Source organism: Myodes glareolus, chromosome 7 (genome assembly GCF_982192425.1).
Source record: "Myodes glareolus chromosome 7, mMyoGla1.1, whole genome shotgun sequence".
Taxonomy (NCBI): domain Eukaryota; kingdom Metazoa; phylum Chordata; class Mammalia; order Rodentia; family Cricetidae; genus Myodes; species Myodes glareolus.
In genome coordinates, this window is record NC_142032.1 from 25897551 (window position 1) to 25914868 (window position 17318).

Genomic DNA, 17318 nt, shown 5'->3' on the forward strand with positions numbered 1-17318 from the left:
TATTTTATTCATGTCTGCAAATGAAAAAAAAGAGGTTTCTGTGGGTCTGTTCTACGGATGGCAGCACTAAGAGCAACACGCAGGCTTCATGACATGAACTGGTACATTTCTAGAGGTTAAAGCTCAGAGTTAGCCTTAAAAATTATTAAAATTTTAAAATAAGCTTAAAAAGAAATATTTAAGATGTAGAGCAAACACTCTCTCTTAGTACTCCTCAATGTTTAAATGACTTGATGGTAGCTGGATTACTGTCAACAGCACTGATAGATGAATTACATATTGGCCATTATCCTAAATATGTATATATTTTTCAACTTCTATGTATACATGTGTGTACCATAGTTGACAAGCAATTCAATATATCAATTCAGTGGTTCTCAACATTCCTAATGTTGCAACTCTTTAATATATCATTCCTCATGACATTATTTTCCTTGCTACTTCATAACTGTAATTTTGCTACTGTTATGAACTGCAACGTGACTACTTTTCGAGAGGTTTGCCAAAGCTGGTACACACTGAATTAGATACATTAATACAATCTAATAATTGGATTTTTCATACATCCTTATAAACTATGCAGCAGTATTTGACCCCATACATGAAGAATATGAGCAGAGGACAGTCTAACACCATGACAGCACATGGTGAAACCCAGGATGAGAATCCAGAGTCTATTTTATAACCAACGTATATACACATGACAGATCTCTTGCTGCTAACTCCCTCTGATCTATAAAACAGAATGAGACTACCTTATTCATTAACTTGGGAGCTATACAAAAGTCAACTTGTAGAGCAAGATCTCTTTTAGTATACTACATAAATAAGATGGCCTTTTAAAATAGTTTATTTTTTTCTTTAAAAACAAAACTCTAGAAAATATATCTCCCATCTGGCTTTTATAAGGTGCTCACAAAAACCACCATGTTTATATTACACAAATTAGAGCCTGAGGAAATCCAGGCCCAAAGTTCAACGACAATGGAAAAACATGAAATGGTGATACAGTTTCTAATGCTTAAAAACTTCAAAAAACTATCTTTGAGTCTTACTTTATGAACTGAAATCTAGACTAGCAATAAAGCACATTGTAAGGTACCTCAGCTGTTCTTCTGCCTAACTTAACTGACCTCTGAATGATGTTAAAAGGTCCCAGTTTCTGGTAAGACTACGGAGAGCACCAAGTCTTTGCCACCAGTCACTCTAGAGATGCGGCTACAACTACATGAAGCAGCGGGGAAGAAACAGTTCGGCTCGCCAGATAACCCCGGTGGAAAAGCACTTCAATGACAATGTTAAAACTTGCCGAGTACTAGCCAGATGTCAGGCTCTGGGCTCAAATCTTTGTATGGATTACATTCCGGACTCTGGCCATGCTCCTCAACAAATGAACAATTGGCTAAGAGTCTGAGAAGGCTACCCACAGCTTCCTAATCATGTAGCAGAAGTGGCATCTGAATTTCCCCTTTTAACATCTAAGCACAATGCAATGTATTTTAGGATTCAGAGTATTTAGTCCCTGACCTCAAAAAGGCATCTTATTGTTGTTGCTGAGTAGTGAATAAACTCAGGGCCTCAAGCATGCTAAGTAAGGACTCTATTCTACACCCTCTTCCACTTGGCATCTTTAACTTATCAGGAGTTCACCATAAACATCACTAAGTAAAAAAAAAATCCAAAAACTTACTAACTGAATTATTTACTTCTACCATTCTGTAAGTGTGAACAAGGTCAGGTACACAAATTAACAGGGAGATGGCTCCTGTGCTTTTGAAGCAGTTTTCTAAATTAAGATGGGCAGCACACACTGGACCACAGTTTCTAAAGCAGGTATCTTCAGGTTCCCTTCTGGACAAATTCAATTACCCTAAGACTCTAACTTAGCAAAACTCTCACACTGGAATAGCCAAAAGAGAACTGGGAAACACTGGTCAAATGATGCATGGGCAGAAGTTGGTCACAAACATCTTCCTTTACAGAACCTGTTAGAGTCCCCCATTCTAGGATGTGGCTCACCGCTACACTATCATCAGAAGTACTTTATCAACCCCAAGGATAAATTACTGTCACAGGACATAATCAAATAATATGTGAGTTAGGTGCACGTAGGGAAGCCAGAGCACACAGCATGGTCATTCCAGACGACCCTGCCACAGATGCCCACACCTGAACCCCACTCACTCCTGCCATTATGCAGATGATTTATTCTGCACCTGAGTATAAGAGAGTTTTAAAAAGGTATCTACCTTACTCAGTTGTTGTGGAGACCAAATGTAATTACTGTTTTATAGTGTCCGGTAGCATGTAAGCTCTTGATAAATGTGAGCTCTTTCCGCAAATTAGATTACTGGGTGAGTCTACAGTCAGAACATAGAGAAACAACATAAAGTACTGAACACCATCCGACCATACCCGATCTGATATATCTACCTTAACAGACAGGGGTTCTACTGGGATTGGAATGCCCATCACTGTGCGGTTAATATCCTGTACCCACTTCTACTCTGAGGACACTCTGGAACTCTGATATGTTTAAGACACACTGATTGCTTCACCAGGATGAAAACTATCTTCTCATGTAGGACACTTCTTTTTTCTGGGGCAAGGTGGGGTGGAGTAGATTCTTGTCCAAGATCAACTAACACTTCTCCACTAGATATTTTTCCTTAACTTCCTATTCAGTATGCTCCAGTAGTGCCGGGGCTAGCAGTTAATTCACAGTCAACTTCTCAATCATTTTGAAGAAACCCGCTTTGATGCACTATTAAACACTGACTTTAATCTAAGAACTACTTCACTTCCTTATTTTCATGGTTTTGAGAGACATCTGCACAACAGGTCCAAGATGATTGGCCTATCTTGGATGTACAACTTACCCACATTTCTTCTCTATCACAGAGCCCAAGTTTCCCAGCTTTCATAACACAATTCAGATTTCTCTTTCTGAGCATCAATTCTGACATTACTGACTGTAAAATAATAATCAGCTTTTCTCTCATATTTTTAGCATTGCCACCCATTAGTAACACTTTACTTATTAAACTGCCCAAGGCTTGACTTTTGTTAAAAGCATCTAGCTGTATTGGTCTTATCTTCCAACTTGAAATCATTTTCCCTCCTTTGAGTATATCACCTTATGCGCAATTCTTTAAAAAAGAACAAAAAACCAACCAAAACCAAAGAAGCAAAACAGAGTCTCCCTATCCAGTTCTGGTTGGCAGGGAGCTGGTCTCTTAACTCAGAGACCTGCCGTCCTGTCTCCTGAGTTAAAGGCACATACAACCATGTCTGGCTTGTACCATTCTTTTTTCTTTTCTTTTCCTTTTTTTTTTTGTTTGTTTGTTTGAGTGCTGGAGGTCAAGTCTCCCACTACTGAACTAGAACCTTCATCTTACAGGTCACTGTGGGCAACATTTTGTATTGAGGACTTTGTCTACTAATAGGTTGTAAGTAGGTTATGATTATATGCAGGAGAGTTATGTTTCCTGCCTTTCCTAAAACATATTCTTACATGTGTAACTAGCACTAATTTTAAAGTTCCCCAACAGCTTCAATTTGCTTCCACGAACTTTTCAGTTTTACTAATGTAAGGAACTAATCCATATCTTTATTTTGCCTATGCGATTCCTTATAGCTTGCCTCAGAACACAAAGTGATAACAACAGCATGGTATATATCAGAACAGCATTTTGCTTGTGTTCCCTCCCTACTTCCTAGAATGCTGTATCCTTTTTTTCTACTGAGACAAAGAAACAGGCAGTAAGGGAAAGATTCTGAACAGATTCAGGACAGAGACTACGCTTTACGCATGATGTGAGAAACCTTACAGTGAGTAGGAAAGGGCACCCTTCTGAGCTTTGGAAGACGGACAGAGAGGGACTGCACGTGGGAAGAGTCAGGCAGAGCTCCTGGACACTGCAGTGCCACAATCAAAATTGTGTCCACCCACCCACACACCCACACACACACACTTCGACTCCTCTACCTCTCTGCTATGGTTTGGATGAAGTCTGCTTTCTAAGAGTCTGTGTGTTGGAAGCTTGGCCCCTAATGTTACGATGCAGGAGGTGATGCACCCTTTAAAGCTGGGGTCCAGAGCAAGGTCTCTGCACTCTGGAGGTGCTGCTTTTGAAAGGAAGGTAGCTCAAGCCATTAGGAGTTTCTACACCAGAGAGTTGTTAAAGCAAGAGACAGCCTGGTCCCTCCTCCCTCCTTCTGCTTCCGAATTTGAGATTTGACTTTTTGTTCCTGCAAATGCTTAGTCCACAGTGTGATGCCACCTCCAGCAATCACCAGAGTCCACACTAAATAGACTCCTAGATTTTAAACTCCGAATCTCTCAAATTGTGAGCTAAACAAACTTCTTTTCTACCTTAGGTGTTTCATTATAATATAACACTGACTAGCTCAATTAAGCCAGAATCTTGACTATATTCAATCCTACATATTCTGATTCTACCAGATTACAGATGGGCACTGTGGAAGAAAACCATGAAACCACGCTGATGGATCTCTCACCCTCAGCGTATCTAACGAAGCAGGGTTTCCATCTGCCAGGCAGTCGCACGCCATGCTTCCCAAGTCCACTACGCTCCTTGTCAGTACGTCTCCCCAGACCCTATCGAACCCTTCTCCCTCTCTACCAAATAACTCACTTCCCATTTTACTGAAAAAACAAAAGCAGTAACAAAACCAAAGAGAACTTGTACCAACACACACACTCTTCCACTAGCAACTCTGCTGTGCCCTGACCCGCTTCCAGAACATGCGTGGCATACCTCTAACTTCAGCCCTGTCACTGCATATGTAAATTCCTACTAAGGATTCTTACTAATACACAGGCATGCTGTTTCCTTAGGGTAAAATACACTTTTGTTGACTATTTACCTTGCCAGCTATCTCCCCTTTGCTACGTTCTCCTTCACAATAAAACCAGAAATTGATACCTATATACGCACTCTCTCTCAAAACTTATTTTTTTCATCCCGTCTAAACCTTTATTAAGGTTAAGCACAGAGCTTGGATTTTATCAGTTGTAGATTTTGGATTTATCTCAGTTGTAGATTTTGTGCCTAACATTTGTGAGGTCTCAACTTCAATTTCCACTCTCACAAAAGAAAAAAAGTTAAATTTGTCATCAGTACAATGGTCAAACTAGGAAATTAAAAGTTTGCCGTCTTCCCAAATGCACTCATATTTTCTCTTCTTCCATCCACTGAAACTGCTCTTAAGAGGATTCTCACAGCCAAATCTTACTAACTTACCCAACCCATGCAACTCAGCTAATTTCCTATTCCTAACACTCAAGAGTCCTCCTACCTCTTGGCTCCTATTTACTTCCTCCTGGGTTAAGCCCCCTTTGGTACTCTTCTCTGTGATCCATATTCACGTTCTTCATGGTTTCATTGTTTAAGTATTTTCTATATACTGACAGTCTTCATCAACAAGCATGGATTGGGCTGGAGAGATGGCTCAGAGGTTAAGAGAACTGACTGCTGTTCCGGAGGTCCTGAGTTCAATTCCCAGCAACCACATGATGGTGCACACCCATCTATAATGAGATCTGGTGCCCAGAACACTATATACATGATAAAAAAAAATTAAAAAGAAAACATTTGCTATTGACATGTTGTTAAAAAAAAGCCAAACAAGCAAGCATGGATCTACCTTCAGAGCATATTCAGAATCCAACCTTTACCAGCATCACCACCATGGTGCAAGCCATCACAATCTTTTTCCTGAAATACTGCAGTAAGATTCTGACATTTCTATTTTCAATAGAGTAATCTAGGTGATTCTTTTAACTATAAACCAGTTTGTATTATTCCTTTACTCAAAACAATTCAGGAAATGGGCCTTTATTTCCCTCAGAAGAAACAACACCAAAGTCACCCAAATCCTTAGATGTGCAAACCTGTGTGGCCCACGCCTACCCCCACCTCATCTCTGAACTTTCATTCACTGGCTGATGGAGCTGTGCTGGCCTCCGTGTCACTTTAACACGCCACACTCATACCTTCAAGTCTTTGATCTTGGTACTCCCTCTGCCTGGAACTTCTTTCTTTCTGATATCTCACAGACTAGCTTTACCACAAGTTCAAACACCACTTTTCCTAGATACAGACTTTTATAAATTGTATTACTTTCTTGATTGTTCAATTCCCCTTGCCCAGTTTGACCTTCCCTTTGTCTACAGCATATAGTGATAACCTTCTAACATGCACTATGATTTACTTATTATAAACTCTACTGCCAACTATGTCCCAAGTACCTGAACCAGAATCTGAACAAGAGCAGGCTCAATAAATACGTGCAGACAAAAGGAAGCCATATGGGTCAGGACAGTGAAGGTAGCCCAGATTCCAGGCCTACAACTCCATCACTTTAGTCAGGTCAGAAAGAAGCTTACACCATCAAATGAAGAAAGGATTCAGAGTTTCCAGCAGCAAACAGAATGCACTCATTCTGCCATAACTACTAACAAGAATCATTCTCTCAGTCGGCGGTATTCTAAGGAGTTTTGTTTATGCAGTTAGCTTCTTTTATACAACAGTGTGTTGAAAATCAGTATGTACAAAACAAAGCAATTGTGAAGATTCTTCAAAGTATCCAACAGAAATCATTTTTCTACAATGTTAGACTGCAGCTCTTCCATTTATATTCAGCTTTTGTATTGGGTTCTTAATTAATATTGTTTATTTACCATTATCTCTAGCACTGACGACTTTCTGTTACATACTTCAACTTCAGTCCAACATCGCTATCAGTTCTAATTCATTCTGGCCCATATTTACTATCAGATATCAATATACAAGACAATTTCACGTTTTAAATTTTTGTTATTCCTTAGTTTATCTGTGTCTCCTAATATGATGCTTTGCTCAGCAGTTTATCTCACAGCTTCAAAATAAAAAATAAAAAATAAAAATAAAAAAGATCCATAAGTTTAATATAACTCATTTAACATTGTAATTAACAGATAATACCTAGACTGCTTAAAATCAGTAACTATTTCAATTTCTAACAATTATCAAAATGAACACTGTAATCACTTTTATTAATGAGTGTCAAGATGTTACCTAAAGCTTTAACACCAGTATGATGTCTTCATTCCTATGCATTCATGCAACCTATGACACTGTATGTGTATCTACCAGTAATGTAGATATTTTGTTTTTCTAAATAAAAACAGATTTCATTCCCAAATTTAAAACTTTATTAAAAAACATCAGAACTTTCATCAAAAATAATGTCTTTTTTTATTAGGACTTCCAATTAAGAACTAATAGTAGATTCATATACCCTTAGAGATTACCTAGTAATACCTAACAAAATCATATTTTTCTCTCATATGTAATTAATGTTACTTAATAAAATATTAAGAATAGAGATAAGTGGACAAAGAAAGAAGTTAAGGAAATGTCATAATGCATCTGCAATGCGCCTAGGTCAGACAGCAGACCTGAGGACCCAGCTCTAGTATTTACTGGGTGTTTCTTATTTCTCAGGCCTCTTACCTGTGAGAAGAATCCGAAACTTCCCTGTAGCACGTGCCTTCCTAGTCTTTGGTCTCTGATGAACAGCAACAACCAAGAAAGGCTTTTCTCTGCTTCACTTCCCTAAAGCAAGTCACACACAGAACCTTGTCTGTTGTCTGTCTACCCTATCCGAACACAGGCTCTAGGAGGTCATGGGTTGGGCTTAGCATGTTTGTTTCTCTGTTTCCTGTGGTAAGAATAATGCCTGGCACATGGAAGTGCCAATGAACACTTGCTGAGTGATCAAACCACACCGTCCAGCTACAAGGGGTCTTGGTTAGATTAAATTAGACAATGAAAAGCAAGCTTGAACTCCCCAAGACAAACACTCAATAAACAACAGCTATGACTTTATTAGCATCTATTTTAATCATGGTTAAACTGCAAACTGTCTAATTAAGAAACGCTAGAATGACAACGCTCTGGTCCAGAGTGGTGCCTGTGAGCCTCTAGTACAACCAGACTCACCTAGAGGGTTTGTAAATACTGATTTCTGACTTATCCCCGGAGGTTCTGATTCCACAGGTCTAGAGTGAAGTCCAAGAATTTGCACTGCTAATGAGTTCCCAGGTGACAGTGTTGCTCATGGTTGCTGAACGCCTAGAGACTGTACTTGAAAAAGCAAGACTACGGGGCGTAAGGTTTTAGCTTAAATATCAGCCCTACACCTTAACTGAGTAGTCATATGGTTATGATATTCAGAAACAGTAAATAGGGGCTGGAGAGATGGCTCATCACTTGTGAGTGTGTGTTACTCTTACAGTTACAGAGGACCTGAGTCTGGTTACCGACTTCATGCTGGGTAGCTCACAATCATCTGCAACTCCAGTTCCATGGGACCTGATACCATCCTGTGGCTTCTGTGGGTATCTACACTTGTGTGTGAAAACCCAGACACATGCATAAAATTAAAAAAGTAAACCTTTAAAACAAAAATCAATGACTAATTAAAATTTGCCATCATGATTAAGCTACTCTGGCATTCTCTTACCCCCCCCCTCGCGCGCTCTCTCTCTCTCTCTCTCTCTCTCTCTCTCTCTCTCTCTCTCTGTGTGGCATTTAACTCAGGCTTGGTGTCAGGCATCTTAACCTACTGAGTTCTTCCATTATTAATGTTGTGATATAAAAATCACCAAGTTCTTCGAAGCTACATCAACTGCATCTTTTAGTGAGTCTGTCTTCTATGTGTAAGCTAAAAATTAATACAACAGTGTTTTGTTGCATGGGATTGCAACCATAAATTCTGAAAAGGCAGAAAGAAGAAATTACGTTCTACAGATTTTTTTTTCTGTACCACAGAATTTCATGCCTATAAATACATTTTTGTCTCCAAGGGAAGAACTACAAGATTCCTACAGGAACCTTAGTCTAGAAAGGGTTAAGAATAAATGCACACTACATTTATCACATCTGAGCTTTTAGAATGAAGCATCTTCATCCTTGATTTAAGTGACAAGTGTTTTAAGTTGACAATGTACACAATCATTGGTATATACATCCTAGGTAATTTCCGCACATTTCTTAGGGCTTGTTGTAAGGCAGGATAGCCATGGTCTAAGACCATCTGCCATTAGTCCCTACTCTAGAGTACATCTCTTTCTTTAATACTGCCTCAGGTAGTTGTAGGATAGTTTTTTTAAACTCATAACTCTTAACCAACATTGTGTGCATGTCCTTCAAGTTAGCTAGCACTGCATTTGAATTGCTGAAAGGAGAAACATAGTGATCAATCACTCACTAACTGTGCATTTAAGCTCATATTACACACTCACCAGATATGAAGTAGACACAGCCTCCATCTGTGTAGAAGGAGAGGGGCATGTATTAGATAGAACTCAGAGGACCGAGTCTTTAGTTAAAGGATTGATAAGTACTGGCAGAGAACAGAGCAAAGGAAGTTCATGCAAGGAAGTATGTACCTGAACCAAGTGTCTCCCCTCAGTTTGTGATGTAGTGGAGAAGGAGAGGCAGGAGGAAACAAATCACAGGTAAATAGCTTTAATTCATTCTGGAGGCAGCAGCACAGCATTGTTGATCAAGATGAAAAGTAACAGCGACAGACATGACATCTTTAAACAGCTGCCCTGATACTGGTTAAGAACATGCTAGGGTGGTCTGTGAGAAGGAAGGAGGACTTGAATGACAACAGTGGCAGGAGTGGAACTAAACAAACTGGGATTCTGTGACAGCTTTGTTAAGGGTAAAGAGAAGAGAACCAACCAACAGCTGTCTAACTGGACCAACGGCCCACTCAATGGGGGGAGGAGGGGAACCATGCCAGGTACTGAACACCTACCTACTCAGCTTCCTGAAAATAGTGGCTCAGGGTCACTGGAAAAGAATCTACTACAGCTATTTTGCTAGATCAGTATAATTTCTTACTACATTCTAAATGTTATCCTTAGACCCACAGGTAAATGTAGTTATCAGCCCTCACCAAAGATGTCTGTCCTTATACCATGCAGTGATATTTTGTTTGTGTTTTAACAAAGCTTGCCTGAAGATCAGAGTGCACAGTTAGGCCACTAGAGGTTCACACTTTTAATCCCAGGACCTGGGAAGTGAAGAGAGGAAGGGATATGGCTGAGTGGAAAGAGGAATACAAGGCAGGAGGAGACAGTTCAGATACAGTCTGAGGATGCATTCAGAGAATACAGTCTGAGGACAGAATCGCCCTTTTGTTCTGAGGATTTGGTAGAGGTAAAAGGTCTCTCTAGTGGCTGGTTGCATTGCTTTTCTGATCTCTCGGTTTTTACCCCCTAATATCTGGCTCTGGGTTTTTATTAAGAACAATTAGAATGTGTGCTACAATACCAAATGGAGATCACCACAGAAAGCCACAAATGGACACAATGCAGAGAACAGTGGATCATGGGGAATACATCGCTATCATAGCTTCTGTGTCTGCAGCTCAGGGAACATCGCAGAAGGGGTGGAAAGACTTTAAGAGTCAGAATACCAGGAATTCTGCTGTGAAGCAGTCTCTCTAGAAATGGCTACATAAACAAGACTGAAAAAAAATGACAATATCAATGTACGTATCAAAGTGGAAGGGGGGAATTTCAATGTGCTCCCAGTACTAGACAAAGAACTACAGAACTAATGACTGCTGGCAGAATTAGCCTCTCCTAGAGATGAGCCCTCTCATAGGTTGTTCAATACAGAGTGGTCATCCCTCAAACCACAGACACGTAAACAACAAAAACAGACTCAGCAGGCTGCATTTACTTGTGCATACATATGTGTGTATATATGTATATATGTAGCAATAATCAAAGAAAAGAGGTGCTATCAACTGGAGAGTGGAGGGACATGGAAGGAGTTGGAGGGAGGGTCCCTGGCAGCAACTGGAGGGAGAAAAGGGAAGAAGGAAATGATGTAGTTCTATTTCAATTAAAAACATGTATTTTTAAAAAACTGAGAATGAAGGCTAGTGTGGCGGCACACGCCTTTATCCCAGTACTCAGGAGGCAAAGGCAGGCAGATCTCTGTTTATGGTCAGTCTTGTCTACAGAGCTAGTGTGAGGACACAAAGAAACCGCCTTTAAAAATCAAAACAAACCCCCACCACCACCACCAAGGGCGGGGGCGGGGATATGACGAAGGAGGGAGGTAAAATATAGGTGGACAGTAAGTTGAGAGGAGGCTGAGGTATTTGCCCAGTCAAAGCACCACAGAGAACCCTTTGGTCCTCTGCTGCAGCAGGCCCAAGGGCATCTGGCCCTCCCTGAAAAGGCCTAGGGCCTCAAGGATGTCAAACTCTCTAAGCACACTCCTAAGTCCACTCCGCTCTAATGCCCTGGCCACACTTGTGATTCCATCACGCCCATTATCTTCACTGTGCTTAGTCCACACCGGTTTTGTTTTGTTTTTTAAACTCCCTCACTCTTCTCCAACTTGACTGGCTAGCCCGGGGATGGGGGGGGGGGAGAGGGACAGATCCCACATCTGGTTTTGCTCACCAGCCTATATCACTCAGGTATTTCTCACTTGACTGACAGCAAGGAGAAGTGCTCACTCACTCTTACTAACTTCTCATTCCACTGAAGTTTTGTGCACACACTCTTCACAGGCAGTTAAGTCAGCACCTAAAACTACACAGTATCACAGTGTCCCTTAATCTCTCTCAATTCCTGCCTTCCCCACTTTGCTGCTTTACTCAATTTTACAGCCATTCCAAATCACTGTACAACTGTATCGCCCTACATTACCATATGTGTAAAACCCTGACAGAAGACCCAGACCCAGAATATGACCGTCCATCAAAACACCCCATGGAAGTCTAGCGATGCTGCTCAATGATACTATTTATGCTAGTAACACAAACAAGGGAACGGTTTGCAAGTGGGAATATTTCATCTAACAGTTCAATATAAAAATATATAGGCCACAGAAACAGGACACAGTCATTAATAAGTCCCCAGCTATGTGCTATAAAATCCCCTGATCGCTCTCAGACACCAGGCTGAATACCCGACTCCACCATTTCCTTCCGAATTCTCTGTGGATGATAAAGTCCACATTCTGGTTACCACCGTATTCCTAGCAAAATTCTACCACTTCAACTCTCATTGGAGGTGCCAGGCCTTCACTGTTTATACCGGGATGACTTGTATGGCTTGTTATTTACTTCTTTAAGTTTTCAACTACCATTTCAACAAGCTATTGCCAAGGCGATTGGATGCTCTCCACAAACTGACAGTAAGGGCCGACTGCTGAAGACAACACTTACAGACCTCACTGAACAAAGAGAAGCCGAGCCTAGGGGCAAACCAAACACTCTTGTTCTGCTAAAGGAACACAGTAATAAAATAACTCCAAATGACATTCTTTTATACCAATTGATCAGTACCTCAATCAGCCATCACCAACAAAGCTTCTTCTCGCAGTGGATGACAACAGAGACCCACAACTGGACAATGTGCATGGGGTAAGAAATTTCAAAACACTCAATCCTAAAGGGGATGTCTTCATCAATCCCTCTCCCCACAGCTCAGAGACCTATGTGAAAAGACTGGAAAAGCCAGAGATGATTGAAGACTCTATGGAAACTGTCCCCAGACACAACAGGACTAATACACATATGAACTTACAGAGACTGTGAGACCTGTATAGGTTCAAGTCAGATGAGGCCCTCACTGAGAGGGGGAAGTGGGCACAAGCTCCACCCCTAACCAAGAAGCTATCTGCAATAGATCCCACTGGCTATATTATCCGCACTTCAGAGTAGGCCCCATGCCCAGGAGTAACAGTAGATGGTCAACACAAAACAAACTCCACAGTATTTTTGTAGACTTTTTGTCTCATTGGCGTGGGAAGTTCTTCTGTATATGCATTGCTTTTATTGGTTAATAAAGAAGCTGTTTTCGGCCAATGGCTTAACAAAATACAACCAGACTGGAAGAGATAATATATATGTATATATAGAGAGAATAGGCAGAGTCAGTGAAACATCATGTAGCCACCAGAGGGGAAAGACGCAAGATGCCAGCCGGAGCCTTGTGGTAAAATATAAAATAATAAAAATGGGTTAACCTAGATGTAAGAGCTAGCAATACACTAAAGTGATTGGCCAAGCAGTGATTTAAATAAAATAGTTTCTGTGTGATTGTATTTCGGTTCTGGGTGGTCAGGAACAAACAAGCAGCCTCTTACAACATCTCATATTGCTGTTTGGGCACTTTTCATCTTACTGGTCTTTTACTTGTATATTTTGGTTTCTGAGTTTGCAATTTTGTAGGTTATCTTGTGTGTGTGTGTGTGTGTGTGTGTGTGTATACGTGTGCGTGTATGTGTGTGCACATGCAAATTTGCATACATGGGTGAGTTTCTTGGGGATTTTTGAGGTTTATTTTTTATAAAGAGAAAGCAAGAGCATGGGACGGGTGGGGAGCCAGGTGAGAGGAGAAGTTCGGGAGGAGGACGTGTACTCAGACTACTGTATGAAGAATTTTAAATAAAAAATGGCAAAAAGAGGAAAATGTCAGCAAATCTTTTTATGGAAAATATTTCTTTATAATGTATTTTATGTATTTTTCTTTATAATGTATAATGTATTTTAACAGTGTATGCTTCAATTTAAAATAAATCTTAAAATGCTATTTCAAGCATAAAAGTTCATGGTTGATCAGGGAAAGATTTTAAAAATAATTTTTGCTTATAACTAGTTATGTATACTTCTACAATCTTTTGGTTTTCTTCAAAAAAGAGACACTAATTTGGGATTTTCTTTCAAAATTTGTTTCAGGGCCATAAAATTTGTAGAAGACAGAAATTGGGAGACTGTGCTTTTATCTTATCTCTCATAGTTGGCCATTTTTGCTAGAGAGATCCAAACACAAAAACAATGCACAAATGTTAGGACTGGTGAAACCAAACAGATTGTGAGCCATATACAGGTACGTGCAGAATCAACAGGAAATAAATGTGTCCACCGCCCACGCCAATGTGCACGCCTTAACTGGCTCTTTATCCCAAACATCCACAGTTCAACCACTCTTCAGCACCTCTGTCCCAAATCTTACTCTCTTGGTTTGAAGTCTGTCTTACAGGTGGTGCTGTGCACACCTGTGCACGGGGAGCCTTAACTGATCTGGTGTTCCCTGAACCTGTCAAACATACTCTCTGAACTTATTTGCTACTCCCTCTGTCTAGAAGGTGCTTCCCATATTCCTAGAGGTAGCTCAATCCCCTGAAGTTTCTGTTAAAATGGCACAGAGAGGTGACACGGCATCGAATAAAACAGCCCCACCCTTACCCACAGTCTGTTCCTTTTCATGCCGTTCACCGTCAAATATTTTACAACTCATTATTGTAAGTTTCCCTTCCTCGGATGTAAACTTCTTCATCAGAGATTTTATTTTGAGTACTCTCGTATCATCTGTATTTAGAACTGTGCCTGACATATAGTAGATAATCAATAAATGTTTTCAATAACAATTAATCATTAACTGTTCAAATTAAATACAAGGCAAGGGCAAATTAACCACAGAAGGCATTTCATAGTTAACTGCTAATTGAATAGCATGAGCCAATTACTATCCCAGAGGAATATCCATCAAAACCACGACAGTTTTTCCTCAGTATATGTGACCAGATCTGACCGAAAGACCCCGCAAGTATCAGTACGTTCAAGCAGCAGTCAATAAAATTCTGTTTTTAAAATTAAATTACCATTAAATTATATGCAACATAAAATATGTCACTTTACTTTCCAGGTGATTGTATCTGGCTCATCTGTTTGAAACCATGAGTATGAATTCTAACTGCTCAGCAGGGGAGAGGAGCTCAAAGGAAGCTTTGTCAAAAGGCGGAGCTGCTACATGAGAAACTGACAAGACTTTGGGGTCGAATTCGGGTCCACCACTCAGTAGCTGTGAGACGGCCAGTGAAACGGACTTTTCACGTACATACAATGTGGAGAATCCGAACACTCTCTCCCCTATACCTACTGCAAACCGCTTCAAGATCCCAGAAAAGCTGTAATGATTTAGGTGCATACAGCATCAAGTTTACAAAGTCCGACCAACAGTAAAGCAAGTCTACTGGAATTAGTTTCACTGAAATAAAACCGTGCTAGCAGAAAGCACAGATGTGGACACTCATACAAGTGATTATAAAAAAGTCTCCTTCCCTCTGATAAGGCAGGAGACAATGGAATCTTAGAAACTCTTCAGCTATGGTGCTATTTCAACAGTCTCAAACTTGACAAGTTTCAGAATTAACAAGTCAACTCCCTAAAAGACAGGTGCTGGGCACAGGACCCCTCAGGAAGCGGGTCTGTGGACAACCTGCATTCCTACTAGCTTCTCAGGAAATGCTGACAATGGTATGACCATATGCACGCTCTAGCTCCTTCAGGGTCATTTAAAAAAAAAAAAAACCTCAACTAGTTTATGTTTTGCAAATTCATAACCACTTAAAGCCCTTTTAGAACATTTTATAATTCTTTAGGATTCAACTGATAGGAAAACACGCTCATAACATCCCAGTGACAAATATTCTGAAAGTTAACTTGGAAATAATTCTGAGGCTGCTTTGTAAAAAGTAAAATCCAGACAAAAACAAAGCACAGCAGTTTTAAAGGAACAAACAGAAAAAATCCTTGATGAGCAGATGACACGAAGTACGTACATGTGTGGAGGCATTCTGTCACTGTGGTGGGCTTGATCAGATAGCCCTTACAGATGTAGCAGGTGATGTAAGGATTGAAATCTTTCACCAAGTGTTTCCTTTGGGTAGCCATTCGTGGTCGGCTGGCGTTAGCAGTTCAGGCAAAGAGGGGCACTAAGTGGATGCAAAGCTGGTCCTGGAGCTGGCGTAATGTTCTTGTAGGCGTCCTGAGGCATGAGCATGAACACCCAGCCCGCACAGGATCGCTGACCATCACTCCTCCTGGCAGGGCGGCCTTTTCATATCTGTTTCCAAAACCATAGAGAGAAGGCATTATATTTAATATCAGGGTCAGTAAGTTTGCAGGGTCTAAATTTGGTGAGCAGAACCCAACCGCTATTGTACAATTAACCTGTAAATCTATCATAAGTTAACTGAGAGTAACAAATTCACCCAGTTCTGAAGCGTTAACTGTCACCTCCACTCAGGGCACCAAAACCTACTGAGCCCAGTTACCAACACTCCTCAACAGTACTGCGTTTTCACCCTCCCAGGAGCTTCTACCAACGCAAGGCACGAAGACTCAAAACTGAAATCACTGACCCACCTGCCAAAACACTCTCTATTTCTAGCTGGCACTCTCCAGCTAGCTAACAGTCAAATCAAGCTGATGTCCATTCCAAATAGATGCCGTTCTGTCAGGCTACCTTCTATCCTGCTACCAGCTTTATTCTATCCCTTACATTTAGAGCTTCTCAGAAAACGACAGCGCTTCCTCTCTACTAAAAGAAAAATCTGCTTTTTAGCCTGTCCCATGAGAGGTAACCACACTTCTGGTTGACGTTACCCTTGCCTTCAACACTTCAGGTAGACTGACACGATCACTCTTACCCATCATGGGCTCTGTAGGCATGTGTGTAGCTCCCATCCAACATGCCTTTCCTTTTGACAGCTGCATCCTACTTAGCCTGAGACTTCCTCTCCAATGCTGTCCAGAGTAATCCCTAAGGCTTACTTCTCCCTGGTTACACTTTTCTTTCATTCTGATTTACAACTAGCATTCATTCATTCATTCGTGTTTTCCCCGGCGTTGATTTTCTTATGACCCAAGCTGGCCTAGAACCCCGATGGGATGACCTCGAACTTCTGATCCTCCTGCCTCAATGACTTCAGAGTGTTGGCATTACAGGTGTTTGCCACTCCCAGATTTCGCTGTGACAGGGAGCAAACTCAGGCAATGTGTATGCTAGGCTACCAACACTTATTCTTTATCTCTATCAGAAAGTATTGATAGAAACCAGTCTCACTTAATAGATATATAACCTGGGGAATGCACTTTCTTTAAGTCTCAAGTGGCTGCTTATTTTGTTGCTTTTAACTGTAAAACAACACTAAGAGCTCCAGCTACCCAGAATGGCGTTTTTCAGTCAGAGTACACAGTGAGAAATTGAAGACACGACATTATTTTTTTTCTTGCAACTTTACGTTACTTAGGTTATTTTAAAAGTTTTGCAAGTCCCTTACAAGAAAGACGCCCTTAGAAAACAACGCCAATGAAGACGCTGATTTCACTAAGTTCATTTTCCAGACGGGAACTTTTCTCCTATCTTGGCTGTTAGCTCATAAGCAAGGATAAAATAACTGGAAAGGTCTAGAAGGCATCAT

General features: G+C 40.6%; 1 protein-coding gene across 6 annotated transcripts in view; it reads right to left on the reverse strand.

Moving 5' to 3' along the window:
* The window catches only part of Pcgf5 (polycomb group ring finger 5), a 120595-nt gene that overhangs the window by 29795 nt on the left and 73482 nt on the right, over positions 1–17318 (reverse strand). For all 6 annotated transcript variants that reach the window (XM_085693810.2, XM_085693811.2, XM_085693806.2 and 3 more), the window contains exon 2: positions 15675–15958. In XM_085693810.2, coding sequence (XP_085549936.1) covers positions 15675–15786 — 112 coding nt within the window. In that variant the 5' untranslated portion in view covers positions 15787–15958. The remainder of the gene's footprint in view (positions 1–15674; positions 15959–17318) is intronic.